Source organism: Patella vulgata, chromosome 6 (assembly GCF_932274485.2).
Source record: "Patella vulgata chromosome 6, xgPatVulg1.2, whole genome shotgun sequence".
Classification (NCBI taxonomy): Eukaryota; Metazoa; Mollusca; class Gastropoda; family Patellidae; genus Patella; species Patella vulgata.
In genome coordinates, this window is record NC_065884.2 from 57,908,745 (window position 1) to 57,925,820 (window position 17,076).

General features: G+C 33.7%; 1 protein-coding gene across 1 annotated transcript; it reads right to left on the reverse strand.

Moving 5' to 3' along the window:
• Window positions 1-540: 540 nt before the first annotated feature.
• On the reverse strand, window positions 541-16,909 carry LOC126823918 (muscle M-line assembly protein unc-89). Its single transcript, XM_050552987.2, has 17 exons — window positions 16,780-16,909; window positions 15,973-16,099; window positions 15,077-15,288; window positions 14,494-14,570; window positions 13,579-13,688; window positions 12,378-12,428; window positions 11,419-11,488; window positions 10,490-10,578; window positions 9,793-9,942; window positions 8,536-8,659; window positions 7,660-7,809; window positions 6,905-7,057; window positions 6,458-6,535; window positions 3,735-5,618; window positions 3,275-3,336; window positions 2,488-2,555; window positions 541-2,000 (listed from the first exon to the last, which is right to left on the reverse strand). Exons 1-17 carry the CDS (start codon window positions 16,838-16,840, stop codon window positions 1,978-1,980), a joined length of 3,489 nt encoding a protein of 1,162 aa, XP_050408944.1. The 5' UTR covers window positions 16,841-16,909; the 3' UTR covers window positions 541-1,977.
• Window positions 16,910-17,076: the final 167 nt, after the last annotated feature.

Genomic DNA, 17,076 nt, shown 5'->3' on the forward strand with positions numbered 1-17,076 from the left:
TAAGAGCTAGGTGACCTGTTCTGGTAAGCAGTTATCGCTAAGAGCTATATGTAGACTACTGTAGAGTAATGCCTTGATGCCAAGAGTTAGATATGCTGTTAGGTTATGGCTTGATCATAAGAGCTCGGTGTACTGTTAGGGTACGGGCTTGTTGCCAGAGTTAGGTGTCAATGTTATCTTATGGTCTTACCACTAATATCTAGGTTTACTGTTAGGGGAAGAGCTTGTTGCTAAGAGCTAGGTATAGATTTTGGGTAAGGAGTTGTTCCTAAGAGCTAGGTGTCCTGTTCACGCAAGGGCTTATTACTAACAGTTAGGTGTATTGTTAGAATAAAGGCTTGTCGGTAGAGAAGGTGTATTGTTAGGGTTTGGGTTTGTCATTAAAAGCTAAGAACTTGGTGTACTTTTAGCTTCAAGGCTTTGGAGACTCTGTGCTCACAAATATATATCGAAAGGCTTTAACATTAACTGAATTTTATTTTTAATAGCATCTGCGTAAAGAAAAAAATAAAACAATTTCTTTTTAAAAAGAGCCAGATGTATCTATTAAAAGAAATATTTTATTCTCCTATTCAATAACATTTACGTAACAAAATCTATCACAACTAATAGTTCTCCCCTTCAAATATAACATTTACTTGTTTATTGTACAACTAAAGAGGATAGTCATTATCTTGAAGAACAAACAATGAAGTTCCAGTTATATCAGCTGTCACTCAACAAAAGTTTGGGTACACAGCTTACACATTGAAATCTTTTGCCATGCTTGATAATGGGAGATAATTCATTTTGATAATATTCTGAAAGACATGATTTGTTATATCTTTATGCCAGTTAAAGAAGTATTATGTAAGATTTAGATAAAGAGATGGTCGTTCTTGCTATAATAGTTTAAAAATAGATAATGCAAAATGAATATATTGAACATTTCATTCAAATTACTTTATTCTGAGCGAAGATATTAGCCTTAGAAGGTTTGACAAGATGTGTGTACTAATTGTAACCACCGTACTGATCATTCAAGTCTTAGCCTTGCTTCACTGTTTTTACATTAAATCATTCAATGGCTGAACAGCTCTAATATAGTTAAAAACGGATGCATTCGTTGTCATTAAGAATTGATTATGTTAATAAATGTCTAATTAATAATTTATATAATATTTAAGGCCTAAAGAAATACCTACAATAGGCACATTTAAGTCTGAATAAAATGACAGTGTTCGTCCATTACCAGTATATCTTATACTGTATAGAGATAAATAATTATATCAAACATTCTAAAAACATGATTGTGGTTATTTCTGAAGAGAAAATCAAGCTTTTCAAACATTTTTCAATCTACATGTAATAAAATGAATGTCCGATAAAAGTCATGATTTATTTTATTACTATCACATATCTGTTGTTCTACAACAACAATAAAGTTTTAATTGCCATATCTGATCATTAACAAGAGTTAAAATACAGATGTGACGTCACCCTTTGATGTTGGCATACCATTATTTCAAATAATTGTACGGGCAACTTGCCAATCGTACATTATTTATACTAGTGAAATATTGGACTCACATATTTCACAGTAAAAGCATGTGCAGAGTGTCTGTATTTTAAGTCGTTTAATGGTCTTGAGCTTAAGACATTGCGTAATATATTGTAAAAACACTCGGGCCTCACGGCCCCCTTGTTGTTACAATATATTACTTAATGTCTCGCTCTCGACCATTAAACAATACAGAGAGAGAGAAATCGGGTTTAATGTCCACTCGACACAAACTAGGTCATTTTGGGACTGACATATGGTTCAATTTTATTTCAATAATTCAATAGGGGTCTTTTAGCAGTAGGAGGAAACCAGAAGACCCGGAGAAAACCCACAAGGTTGGACAGGCGACCCTACTCCTTGTCACGTACAACCAGGGAATCTGATGTTGTTTCCTTTTATCACATTAATACTATGCATACAGATCTTCTGATATTTTATCTTGTTCGTAAAGAATATCCTGAAAGAAAAAAAAACAACAAAATATTAACAGGTATAGCTGACTTCAAAACACAGGCATACTTGGAGCCTGTTTCACAAAGTATGCAAATAATTTACTAATCAATACAGATAAGTTTTTAATAGACATGAATAGTAAAATTACATGTCCCTCTACATAAACCGTAATTTCCAGGCAATACAAAAAGTTGGAAAATAAAGAGAAAGAGAGAGAAATGGGGTTTAACATTAAGTCATTTCGGGACTAACGTTTGGTTCAATTTTATTTCAACAATTTGCAGTGGGAGGAAACCGGAGGACCTGGAGAAACCCACGAGGTTAGACAGGCGACCATACTCTTGTCACATTCAAGCGGGCAATCGAAACTATGCCACTTGACTCAATGTTAGCCCTTCTGATCCAACGCACACAAGTTAACCATTCGGCCACCCAAACCCCCGGAAAAGAAACACAATCAACTCTGATCAAGAAATGACAGTGTTACTCACTTCGATTCGGACTTTTTTTCTTTAGTGAAAGTCTGGATGTTGTTCCATCACCTCTCGGTGTTAATGATCTAAATATACAAATACATGAAATTGTACAATATGAAACAAATCTGTTTTTTTTACAATCTAGTTATTGTTGACCATTATTGGGTTCTGGTTCTTAATTTGGATTGGCACTATACAAAGATCTAACTACTTCTTTATCAATTCTCACTGTGCATCAAAGTCTAATTTTAGGCACTATGATAGGTTCATGAGTCATGAAAAATAGCGAGGTTCACCTATTTTTATTACGTACAGGATTTGAATATTTTGTTGACATGTGATTTTTAATTGTGGTATGAATTAAATACCATATGGGAATTAAATATGAAAAATAGCGAGGTTCACCTATTTTTATTACGTACGGGATTTGAATATTTTGTTGACATGTGATTTTTAATTGTGGTATGAATTCTTCTGCTTCAATAACAATAAGAGTTCAGCCCCTTTATTTTCGGTAAAATGTCTGACAAGAAATATTTTGATATCCCATCACTGTTCATGACTGGATGAAAGGTGAGGTTAGGTCAACTGAACAACTGTTTTAAAATAGTAGTTAGGTCCTTACAGTAGTGTGAAAGTAAATAACATAAAAACTTGAAAAGCCACTGAGGGATTGAGGAATCCCTTGCGAACTAAAATTTTGTGAAAGTCTCTACAAGGCCTATCAGTAGTTTAAGTTTGTTTGGTATGACCACAGAGGTTAAATGATGATGTTAAGGAGTAAAAAACAAAAAAAGCTTACTTTTGTTTCTCTGGTGAAGATTTTTCGGAGGTAGGTTCTAAATCACTTTCTTCTATCTTCTCCTGAAATACAAGAAAAATACCCTTTAATTAAACGATGAACTTCTATTTGAGAAATGATAGATTAATGTCCTGACAGTCTTCAAATTGGAGCAGTTCAAGGTATTGTACACTCTACATAGTTCAAGTTAGAGATATTGTACACTCTTCACAGTTCAAGGTAGAGATATTGTACACTCTACATAGTTCAAGTTAGAGATATTGTACACTGAACACAGTTCAAGGCAGAGATATTGTACACTCTACACAGTTCAAGGGAGCGATATTGTACCCTGAACACAGTTCAAAGTAGCGATATTGTACAGTTCAAAATTAGTTATCAGTAGTCAAAAAGAGCAAGTGTCGACAGACGGATACCCATTCTGCAGGGGGCATATGAAAAAATATTCCGTAATACTAACCATGTGTGTTTCTCTTGCTATTTTGCCCGACTGGTGGCTTGAAATGTGTTGTGTTGTCTCCCTTTCCAACGTCAATTTCTTTGTCTCGTCATCACTCATAGAACCAGTTGATGTTCGTCTTGTTCTCATCCGAGTCTCAATACTTCTTGGTGTCTTAGATCTGGTTGAAGTTTCGTTATCAGAAACCGACTTCATACTTGATCTTTTACTGGGTGTTCGTATCTCGCTAATGTGCGATTCTGATGTTGACCGTTTCCGTAACCCAATTGGTGAACGCAATTTGGGACCTGTTGTTTTATGTCCCGTAATCATTTCTTCATCTTCTTTCACGACTTCTAAAATGCCCAACATTTGTTTTCCGGAAAGTTCTTCATTTTTCTCATTTGAGCTGGAAGCTTTATTGCTCAAAGTGTTTAATGCATCATTTGATCCCTTCCGAGAATTTTTGACTGGTCGTGGAGACACAAGAGAAGTGAATTGGATATTCTCAGAACTAGATTCAGACGTCCGACTACGACGTTTTGTTTTCAAATGTGTGTCCGATTCAGAGGATGATGTTTTACGTGATTTATTCAAATGAACAGCCAAATCAGGAATTTCAGAGATTCTTTTCCTGGAACTTCTAAGCGTTGGCTCCATGTCAGTACTCTCGGAGTCTGATATTATTGTATATTCTTTGATAGAAGATTCCATCTTCCTGGTTTTGGTGGAAGAAATTAATTGTACATCGCCTTCTTGGTCATCTGCTGTACTTAAAGACTCAACAGATGAGGGAGATTTTATATAATCCTCTGCTTTCCAAGATGGCTTCCTGGTTCGACTTACTTTTCTAAGGCTTGGAGATTTACTAGCCTCCACTGAACTCTCTGACGATAAGTCAATCACTTTGTATTTTGAGATTGTAGGAGTTTGTTGGGTTACTTGTCTTAAAGGGGAAGTTAATTTTGTTGGAGACATAGTTTTAGGCGATTTTAACCTAGGTGATAAACCAGACTCTTTTGTTGTGGACATCACACCTGACTGCATTTCTCGAACCGGCGATTTAATTTCATTTTGACTGGGTGATCTAATTTCTGGTTGACTGGGTGATTTCATTTTAGGTGATCTAATTTCCGGTTGACTGGGCGATTTCATTTTAGGTGATCTAATTTCATGTTGACTGGGCGATTTCAATTTAGGTGATTTAATTTCTGGATGACTGGGCGATTTCATTTTAGGTGACATAATTTCTGGTTGATTGAGTAATTTCATTTTAGGGGATTTAATTCCTGGTAATCCCACTTCTAGCTGGACAGGAGAGTTCAATTGAACTGGCCTCAAATTTGCTTGAGTTAGAGATTTCACTTCTGACTGACTGGGTGATTTTATATCCGAAATAATGGGTGATTTTATTCCAGAATGATCAGGTGATTTCAGCTTTTGTGACTTAGTGGGTGATTTTGACTTTGGTGAAAGTTCATCTAATAGGTTAGAAGGTGAAATAACGTTTGAATTTGATGGTGATGTACTAATATATTTGGCAGTTGATCTTAATTTAGGGGAAATAACTAATGCATCATTTGTGGCCAAGGTTTTCTTGGGAGACTGGACACAAGTTGATTTGTCTGGTGAAGCTGTAATGTGCTTCTTTTTCTTTCTCAAATCATCTGAAGAAACAGCCTTGTCATCCTCCTCACTTAATGTCACTTGTTTTAATTGCCTATTTGGTGATACTATCGCTATCCTTCTTGGACTAGAATTAATAGCAGGGGACTGCATTGTTGGTTTTCTAGTATTTGCAAACTTTGTTGGACTGACAAAATCTGTTCCATTTAGTGACATGACATTTCCAAAATCCACTTCATCTTTATCATCAGAAATATCCTCCTCCACTGTCTTTACATTCTGAAAATAAAATAAGACCGAGCTTTAGCATATATTATATGAGAGTAGCCAAATTTCCAAATTTTATCTTATCGATAATATTGTTGTAATGCAATTTTACCGATCAATGTCAACCAAAGAAAAATTGTGCCCTTTCAACCAAAGCTTTTTATTTATCTATGTTTTAGTCCTTACGAAAGTTTCCGTATAAAGCTTCAAATACCTATGGGAGTTAATGGCCATTTAACATTAAATAGGACAATTTGGGACGAACATATGGTAGGCCTATATATTTAATTTAATACATTTTTTGGCATGGGTTTTTAGAAGCGAGAGGAAATCAGAGTACCATGTATAAGCCTGGGATCAAACCCATGACTTACATAGATAACAAAGCTTATGATCTTTAGCGAGCACATGTCCACCCAGCCTCCCTCTCTTGCAGTATTGACATGTATTCGGCATCTATACAACACGATTCAGCAAACTTCAATATATGTGTGTTCCTACCATCTCACAATCAATGAATGTATTTTTTGTTTTTTTTCCCTTGAAATCTTGTTTGTTTGAATTGCTCTTGAATCAGTCTTAATTTTTAACAAATTTGAAACCTTTCATTTCACTCACATTGGGCTACTTTGTGTCGTCAAGAGAAAACATATTACACACAAAGGGCGCGAGATACACACAAAATGTCTGTCATAAACAATTATCATTCATTTGTCATATGACCATTTTTGTCAATGATTATGATGTTGGGGGTTTCATAACGCTATTGATCTTGGCAATCTTTAAAACAGATAAAGCAAATTCATTTTGTTTTAGTAGTCGCTTTTACTATTAAATTTTAACCAACTTACTTGATTTTTCTTTTTGTCATTTTTTCCCTTTCTATCCACCATAAAAATATCACCCATATTATCATCCTCAGATGATATCTACAACATCAAGTATAAATTATACTAATTTCCTTTCACAGATCTGGAATATCTTCTATAAATTTCGAACAACATCAAGTATAAATTATACTAATTTCCTTTCACAGATCTGGAATATCTTCTATAAATTTCCAACAACATCAAGTATAAATTTATCTGAATTTCCTTTCACAGATCTTGAATATCTTCTATAAATTTAAATAGATTATTGAAAGGGTGTGTCTTTTACACCCTTGAAAACAATATATTTGAAATGATGAATTTGGTGATTTCTCTGTTATATTATTTGTAACCATTATCTAGATCTATATATTCAAAAAACATGCATGAAAAATTTGTGGACAAATAAATAATAAGAAGTAGAGGTACCTGAGCAGAATCAGGTGATCCAAAGAAACTTGTGTCTGATAAATCTGGATTAAATACCAATATGTCATCTTTATTTAACTTCTGTACACTTGCATTGTCTTCCTCCTCCTCCTCCTCATCTTCATCTCTTATACCTTCATCATCACACAAACTCTGGAGAAATTAATCACAAATTTACATTTGACATTAAAAGGGGGGGGGGGGGCACAGGTGCCATCACTTATAAGTGACTTTTTGTTTTGACTTAAAATGTAGGTTGACGAACATTAAAGTGTCATTTTAGCATCACAATATTGTAAAATATGAATCTCTAATAGGAATATCAGTTTGTTATTTACAAAGATATGTTGAATCAAAATTTCATCGATCTATATTGCTCACTATGTAATAAGCCTGTTGCCATTTTGTTGTAGGTGAACAGAAATTATGGGCCTGTTTTAAATCCAATGAAATCAACGCCGGGAGGTTATCTATTTTGTATTTGGATTTGGTTTTGTTTTCTTAATTAAAATATGTTAAATGATCAATCTAGGTATATATTAGTTTGATTTAAGCCGTGAGAAATTTGATATTTTAGGGAAAAATGCAAATGACACATTGTTACTTAAGTTTTGACAATCTAAACTTTCCATTACTTTCTATTGATTTCAAAATATCATCCCTTTGAACATCAGCCAGTTACTAAAGAATAAGTATTGCTACTCTGTATAGATCATGCTTTTATAAGTAATTAAAGTGAATGGAGGTTTACTTACATCAATAAGCTTTGATTGTAGAGAATCTGTCATATTATCTAATAAATATGTAGAAAGATTATCAACTTCCTCATCTACATCTGTTAACTCTGGTATATGTTCAGCCAGCCATCTTTCTGTTCCTGGTGGTGGAACAATTGTTCTTGCTTTCTAAGAAAATAAGACAAAACAATATTCTTATGAATCAAATGGTTGATTATAGGCGTAAGAGTTCCGCCAGTCTAATAATAAATTACAAGACTGAACATAAGCCAAAAGGAACTCACAAAATCAGCACATAATCAGGCACAGAATTGTCTTTTATCTTGTTCAAAATCCCGACAAAAACAAACTGGGGTTATTCAGACTAGCAACAAAATAATATGTGATTAAATATGGGGGCATAAAAACTCTATAAAGTTGCATTAGGTAAGATCAGATAAAAAGTGGACAGTTCTCGCCATAGTAGTTAAAAAATAGATGAAGAAAAGAGAATATGCTGAAAGTTTGTCAAATTACTTCACTCTGAGCCAAGATATCAGCCATACAAGTTTTTGTCTAGCCACAATTGTCATTACTACGATAATAAACAATGTCTCGATTATCCATTTTTACGGTTGTTTCATCACCCACAAAATGTATTCAAATCCACTAAATATCGGAGCCCCTGATGGTATCTAGAGTTAATTATGGTCTTTGTCAGTTAAGGCAGATTTATTACATAATGCATGTTTAAGTACTGTGCCCTGTTTCGCATTTAATACACTTAAAAAATAACTTTGCAAGATGAGATCGAAAAATTCTGACCCACGCAGGTGACAACAATATACATCCACCAAATCGTATCTGTATCACTAAGAGAATTTGATCATGAATACAGATAAATATTCTACATACTTTTATACCATGTTGAAAAGTAAGCTGAACTTGTTGACTGAGACTATTAATCAGGGCTACAGATAAAATATATTTTATATATGACTGGCTGTCAGTATTATCTGGAGTCGTCTCTACACAATATCTGTACAAAATAATAAAAAAAAACAATCAGAAGTGAAGGGTTTGATATCCAATATTATTTTGTTTAAATATTTTGATTGTGCGCAACTGAAGAAGTGGGAGAAAATAGAAGAATCCAGAAAAAAAGCTAGTTGCATACAACTGAGGACAAACTCAGACGAGGTTTAACATTCACTCAATACAACTTGGGTCATTCCGGGACTTACATTATGGTTCAATTTTATTTCAATATATCAATGCAAGCAGGGAAACTGTAAAAAAAACCCACAAGGTTGGACAGGCGATCCTACTCCTTGTCACGTACAAGCAGGGAATTGAAACCACGGGTTTGAAATTCATGAAGGATTTTCTCAGTTCCACACAAAATGGGGGAGATGGGATGCAAAAAGAAATCTACGAATCAATGTTCATACAGGATATGCATCAAATGTCAAATGGGTTTCCATAATGGCACCATGCTATTGCTAGTCTAATAAGTGAATTGAAATGGGGTTGAACATCCTACTGTTCTGCTCCGACTGGGCTAATGAGAGAGAGAGAGAGAGAAATGGGGTTTAAGGTCCACTCGACACAAACTAGGTCATTTCGGGACTAACATATGGTTTAATTTTATTTACATAATTCGCTTGCGCGTAGGGGTCTTTAGCAGTGGGAGGAAACTGGAGGACCCGGAGAAAACCCACGAGGTTGGACAGCGACTGGGCTAATGAAGACGGGCATACGCCATGTAGTGAGCTATGAGATAAATTTTTCCTGGACAGAAGCACTATGGTCTACTCTTATTTCGACTTCCAACACCAATGTGTACACAGGACCCCAGTTTTCCATCTCATCCAAATGAATATACAGTGTTCCTTGCTAGGCACTAGGTCCTACACCAGACAAAACGGAACCACATCGGAAAATCATGATGAACTTACTTGGGCAACACAGGGATTGAACACAGGACCTTCAGATTAGTGTGACAATGTCTTACTGATAAATCCAACATGGCTCCCACCAGTCTAGGCTAGATCTGAGAGTGAGACATGTGTATCGTCAAATTTGTGTACTCTTGTTTATGATGTTGGAGCCATTTCTTCCAAAAAACTATTTAGATAAAGCCATGTAGCCTCACACAAAAAAATAACTTACTGTATTAAAGGGAAGATGAGTGGAACTTGATCATCTTGCGTCTGAGTTAATTGGAGTAAAACATCATATCTCTGATCGGGAAAATCAGTTGTCATAAAACTTATAAATCCATATAATAATCTGGACAGTTTTATCTTTACTTCTTCATTTCTAGGTAAAAAAAGAAACAGAAAAATTTCTCAAAAGTCTTATCACCTTGCCAAAAGCTAATACTTTAGACCAAAAGTTTAAAGAAGTCAGATCAGGTTCATGAAGGTTAAATGAGCTAAATCTGAAAATCGCCATCACAAAAAGTATCAGTTAATTTGACTAAAGTTAAGGCTAATCTCAATAAGGCCATGATATATTAATGATGCAATAAGGAGAGAGAGAGAGAGTAACATATGGTTTAATTTTATTTCAATGATTAGCTTGCACATAGGGGTCTTTAATATTGGGAGGAAACCAGAGGACCCAGAGAAAACCCACGAGGTTGGACAGGCGACCCTACTCCTTGTCAAGTACAACCAAGAAATCGAAACCATGCCAGTTGACTCAATTACAGAGCTTATGCTTATGCGCTAACCATTCAGCCATCCAACCCCCTGTTGCGATGAGGTCAACTGCAATAATGTCATTAAGTCTTCATGCTTTAAAACAAGTTTTGTTGTCAACTGACACAATGTTATAATAATAAAAAGGTAAAACTTTGACTAACCTAAAGAGGAATACAGACAAATCTAGGTAAACTGATAATAATGATGCTACTAAATCTTTGTAATATGGCTTCTCTTCTTTTACTGCTGACTGTAAAATACAAACAAAACATAAAATATATTGACTATATGGAATCTTTTGATTAGGAGTATTAAAACTTTCAAAAAGAAAATAAAAGTATATTCATAATAACCTTTGATTCATTTAATTATTGAAAACCTAAGCACTGGCTTCCTGAGATCAAGGCATTTTGTATATGCCTGAAAAATTTCAGTTAAAACCGCCCCGAATCCTATATCATCTGTGTTGTCTTCACGGATTAACAGATTGGTGTCACTTTTATAACATAATTTATTTGGAATGGCTCAAGCTTAAATGATTAGTCTTAAACGAAATCAAGTTACGTCAAATTCTATGAATCAGTAGTGATCACCAAAGTGAGGGTGTATCTTTAAATGCTTTTTCTTTGATTACACTCAAACCTGTATACAGGATCCAGATAACGAAATTATTCAAATTTACCCAAGGTGTAGAAATAAATGGGGTCAAATGTCTCACTTGCACAATACTTTGGCCATATTAACTTGCCACCTCCACCCTTTTTACCTGCTATGATGTTTAGGTCGAGAATGTTTAAATTTACATTTTCTGCCAGATTTTGGTGTATGTTTGACCATATGCAGAATAAATCCAGATAGACAACGCTCATCCAAATTTTTATCAGATAATTGTGACATGTTGGGCACTTTGTGACTATAAAGTGGGATATGTTGACCAGAATTCCATGAAATTTTATAAAACTTGTTTGGATTTTTCAAAAATGGCTTAGTAGGGATTTGTTGATACGTCTATTAGAACTTGTGCATATTAAGTGGGCGGACAAGCTCCAATTTTTGTTTTATTATTACTAATAAAATTTACTTTTCTTACCTTGATAGAGTGATATCTCATATGAGACACGTACAGAAGCTTGTGTAGATTTTCATAAACTATAGAAATTCTGAAAATGAAAAGGTTTTAAATAGTTAATTAATGGCATTATTTAAATACATATATTGTGTTGTCCATTTAAAGAAACATCTTTGATTTAAGTCAAGATAAACAGCGGGACTGCAATGATCTTGTGAGTTATATTGTTTAGTGCCAAAACCAGCTTTATACAGTTGAATTTGATGAATTAAGCAGAAATTTATTATCTTAGTTGTTTTAGGATTAAACTGCAGACCTAAAATTTTGTATGTAGACAGATAGACAGAAAAACAAATCAACTCATCAAATTAAATTAAACCAAACCAACACTTTCATGTTTGCGGTTATCTAACACTAACTTGACATCTAACATGCAAGATACAAAATCTGTCAATCAAAACACAGAATAATGAAATATCGAATAAACATTACATATAAGATACATATTCTCAGACATTACATCAAAATGAAAACAAAAAAAAACAAAACGCAAAATATATTTTATCAAAGTCACAACAGGTCAAAGGGGGGTCGGATGGCCGAATGGTTAGCACGCGCGCGCTGTATCATGAGGCCTGTCATTGAGTCAACTGGCGTGGTTTCAAATCCCCGGTTGTACGTGACAAGGAGTAGGGTTGCCTGTCCTACCTCGTGGGTTTTCTGTGGGTCCCCCGGTTTCCTGCCACTGCTAAAAATCCCTATGCGCAAGCGAATTATTGAAATAAAAATTAAATCATATGTTAGTCCCGAGATGACCTAGTTTGTGTCGAGTGGATGTTAAACCCCATTTCTCTCTCTCTCTCAACAGGTCAAAATATATTTGAAAATGTTGTTTAGAATCTAAATATTAAAAAGAAAAAAAAAATACAACAAATTGCTTTAATCCTTAACTTTGAATCAAGAATCTAGTACAAACTTACTTGTTTGTATTTTCTTCTTCCAAATATTTTTCAGTTAATGGCTGCATTTTTCTACAAATATACAATTTAAATAAGATTAAAGGAGCTAAATCGCTAATATTTAGGACCTAGAAATTGACCCAAATGGGTCGAAACGCATATAATAATGTAATCTGATTGTATATAAACTGATTTACATTCAATTGTTTCCTTTTTGACTCTAATTTCAAATCAGTTATGTCCAGCGAAATACAGCATGTGTCTCAAGCAATTTCTAGCGTCTGGTTATTCCAGTCTATTAAGCAGGCTCTCCAGTTGAATATGTCTAGCCTCGTTCTTTCTTGTCACTTGTTGCAAATGACGCTAAAACACACTATGGTACACGATTCGTGTACCAATGGTAAAATGTTTATTTTGTCTTAAATATTGGATATCAGAAGCCTGCCTTTTCCTGGGAAGATCACAACATCAATGTTGATTTGAATTGACAAATAATTCATATTTTCAACGTGTAAGACTTTGGATGATATTGAGTTAGAGACTTAGCTACTTTAATCTTCATAGGCATTTTATATGTATAATAATAATTGAAATGTTATCTAAATTATTAATTAGACATTAATTAACCTATCCAGACCATAATCAACTCTAGATGGCATCGCTAGCCTGCGATCTATAGTGGATTATGAGCCGATTTACTGCATAACTTTCCTTCACGATTAACGATTAAATGGGTAATCAAGACTATGCTGTTTATCGTACTGACTTTAGTAATGATGATCGAGGCTAGGCAGAAATTTCAATCTTTTAGTTCTCGGTTCATAGCGAATCAATTTGAATGAAATTTTCAGCAAATTGAATTTACATTATCTAGTTTTTAACAATTATAGTGAGAACTGCCAACGCGTTATCGAATCTCCCTTAATGTATCTTCAACCAATACAAAGTCAATTCAAATAGCCAGGAAAAAAACTATTCGAAATCAAGTATTAACTTCATATTGAACTTTTATTAGGGCTTCAATAACTGTTGTGTTTTTGTGTCATGGGTCAGCTGCAGTAAACCACTGGTTATCTGAATTGTCTAGCATGTTATTCCATTATTTCAAATATGATTTATGACAAATAAAGAACGTCTGTAGTTTTCAAGATTGATCAGAATTGCGAATAGTAAACACAATAATGGAAATTGAAAATAACAGATGATGTAGTATCACACTTACCTAAGATAGACAGATAAAAGTTTTTTTACAAGTTTTATATCTTTAATTCCACTAGAAAGAACTAACAGTCGATCTAATGCTGTCATAATACTTTTCTCCTGTGTTATACGCTGAAAAAAAAAGATAATATATAGGATCGTGTTGAATTTAACTGATTCAGTACTTTCTTGTATACTTATAAAGAGGGAGAGAGAAATGGGGTAAAACTTTCACTCGACACAAACTAGGTCATTTCGGTTCAATTTTATTTTAAAAATTAGCTTGCAGATAGGGATCTTTAGCAGTGGAACAAAACCGGAGGTTGGACAGGTGACCGTATTTAATGTTATGTTCAAAAGCTGGAAATCAAAACCATGCCACTTGACTCAATGACAGACACACATTAGACCATTCTGCCACCTAACCTCCCTCGTATATTATAATCAATTCTTCCTTTAATTTATGGTGATGTGGTTGGAGTAATAATCCATTTCCCTACTTTGGTTTTATCTACTTAAAATTTCCAGCATTGCATTTCTTTATTGTTCCCGTTTATTTAGTTTTCATTTTCATTGTGAACGAATTCTTCAGCTAAAGTTTTGTTTATTTGTAAAATCATTTTTATAATAATATTTATGGAATTGGATGAATATATGAACTTGAAAGATATGGAGGAATGCAATTCAGGAATTGGTTTAAATAAGGGGAAGTAACTTTGGTACTCAGCAGGTCTCAGCAGTTATATCTCTTTTTCTGTTTCCTCCCCGGTTTCCTGTGTTGATGTTATTGTTTATGTTCCTGGTGTATTTTAGTTCCTGTTTGAGTTACATTCCTGTTTTATTTATGTTCCTGTTTATATTCTGTTCCTGATGTAAATAAATATTATTTTATGAATATTTAATATTGGCTAATAAATCAATTACTAATTTACATTACCTGAAATTCTTTGACTAGTTTAATAACAGCATTCTGATTGTCTTCCTGTTGAATTTTTAAAAGGAAAAAATTGTTTTCTGAAATAACAATATTGGAGAATCAATTTTCTCAGTTCATATCCAGTTTGTATTGCCCACTTCAGATTTGAGAGAATCTTCCTTGGGTGAACTTGATAGAGAAGAATATAATATCTACCAGCTTCTGAATTTAAGAGAAGTGGTAATGGGTGTTCTTGAAACAGTAACTATAGTAACTATACCCTTTACAATACCTGTTAGTATTTACAGCCATGTGGCGTGATAGCTAAGGCTTAGATTACAAAAGCTTAAGACCACCAGCCATTTAATCTATGTAATTAATTATGGTAAAACAGAAAAATATGTCTCAAAAAGGAAAAAATGCTATTTTAAAGTTTAAAGGTCTATATTTAGTTCATACAAAAGTATCTGCACCATTAAATTTCACATATTAACCTATTTCAAATGTTATGCTCTTAACTAAAGACCCACCATGACAACTTGTTGGGACCTCTGTCTATTCTCTAACATCAGTTCCAAAAAGATCTGAGGAAAAAATAACGTACCAACTGTATTATCTTTACTGTCCGGATTTGTCAATACATTTGATCTATCAGTTAAATAAAAATTATAAGGAAATTCATGCTCTTTATTGGTTATATTATATTTATTATCAACTGTTTCTTCTTCATCTTCCTCTTCTTGTACCTCATCTTTTGTGTCATTTTTTTTAATAGACAAAACCACTTCTGACTTATCTTGCAGTTTCTTTATTCTTCTGTTAAAAATAAAATCAAAAGTAAGCTTAAAGATTTTCATTTTCCAAATATCCATTGCATCAGCTCTTCCAAGCTACGAATCACCAACCAGCAGCTTTTTGAAGGGTGACTGTCATGTTTTCAAGGTTGGAGGCATTATCTCTGCGAAAAAAATTTGAACCTGCAAGCGACTTTGAATATAGATACGGTTATGTTGGACCTGGCAGTCACGCAATCCCAGCAGTCTGAGCACTCTCAAAAACTTAAGATATCTCAATGGACAGACAGACGGACAGTCAACAGGGGTGATGACAATATTCTCCCACATGAAATGTGAGAATATAAAATCCAGATACCAATACTTTTGGCAATATCACTTCGGTGGAAGTGGATGTTACATGTAAATAAAGCTATTTCACACACAGCAACTGTTTACAGTTATTGGTCATGAGAATTCCCCACTGTTTGATGTATGTACCCGACACGTAAGTACCAGTTTGACACTGTATTTGGCTTGGTTCCTTGTGCATCATCTTACGTGATTGAATTATGCAGGAAAAGCAGCATGTTAAACCCCATTTAATTCCATTTCATTTGAATCATACAGTTCTAAACCTTGTAAGTTAACTCCCACAATACCATAAAAGGTTTTCTGTGTCTCCAGCTTATTAACTCCTATAATAACTTTTCATCTTGTAACTTACATTTTCAAGAATTCTAAACAGTCTGTAAAATTGTCTAGTAGAACTTTCTGTAATGTACGTTCTGGTAAACCTGTAACAGCTTTAGAAAACTTTTTCTTTAGAGTTTTACTTTTAATAGGTCTATCATCTGAAATAGAGGATACAGTAATTCATTTTAAAATAAAAATTTATATTAATTTTCAGTGAGCATGCAGACAGTATTACTGGATCGGGTTGTCATTGTTATTTTAGCTTTAATATGTAACTCTTAATTTCTACATAGACACCTTATTCACCCCAGCAAAGCCAGTAGATAGAATGAAATTTAATTTGATCTTGTCATTCATAACAAATGACTGGCAGATGCAAATAAGAGATGACGATATTACTTATTGAAGATCTGTTTTGTGATCTTTTATCAGTATTAGAGCCTCAGTGGTAAAAAATTGCCCCAAATAACCATGGAAAATAGCAGTTTACTCTAATTTCAAAATGACTTTAATAAGTTTTATCAAAAATGCATCTTATTTCTACTTTTGTTTTCTTTTCCAATTTATATTTATAATAAACATATAAGCCTCACATAGATAACAATTACTACAATAAATCAATTGGAATGGTTGGCAAGAACTTATAGATAACATTTACAATGATCTATTTAATACCAACCAATTCAAAATTGAGGGATCAACTATAATTTTGTCTTGGCTCTCAAGAAAATTGTCGTCTACTTTCGATTTCAAGATTTTTTGACCTGTTTTGGTTTTGTTATTGGGTAATGGAGAGCATTCTTATATTAAATGTAATCAAAATTCAAACAATTTAAACCTTCGGTCAATTTTCGAGCAAGGGCTTTTAAAAACTTTTTTGATTTTTTGTCCATTTGCATTTTTAATTGACTTCTCCTTGGGGTTCTGTGATGAAATTATAAATTTAGCCCAAAACACGTGTGGTAGATTATTCAACAAACACAGTGAATGGATCAGTACGTGGGACTCTGACCAATCAGATAGCGTGTAATATCTATTGTTAGGTTCGAATATTGATAGCTCATTTTTTCGTATAATCTTATTCATTTATTTGTCTCAAATATAAATTTAAAAATAGACTTTCTAATGATGATAA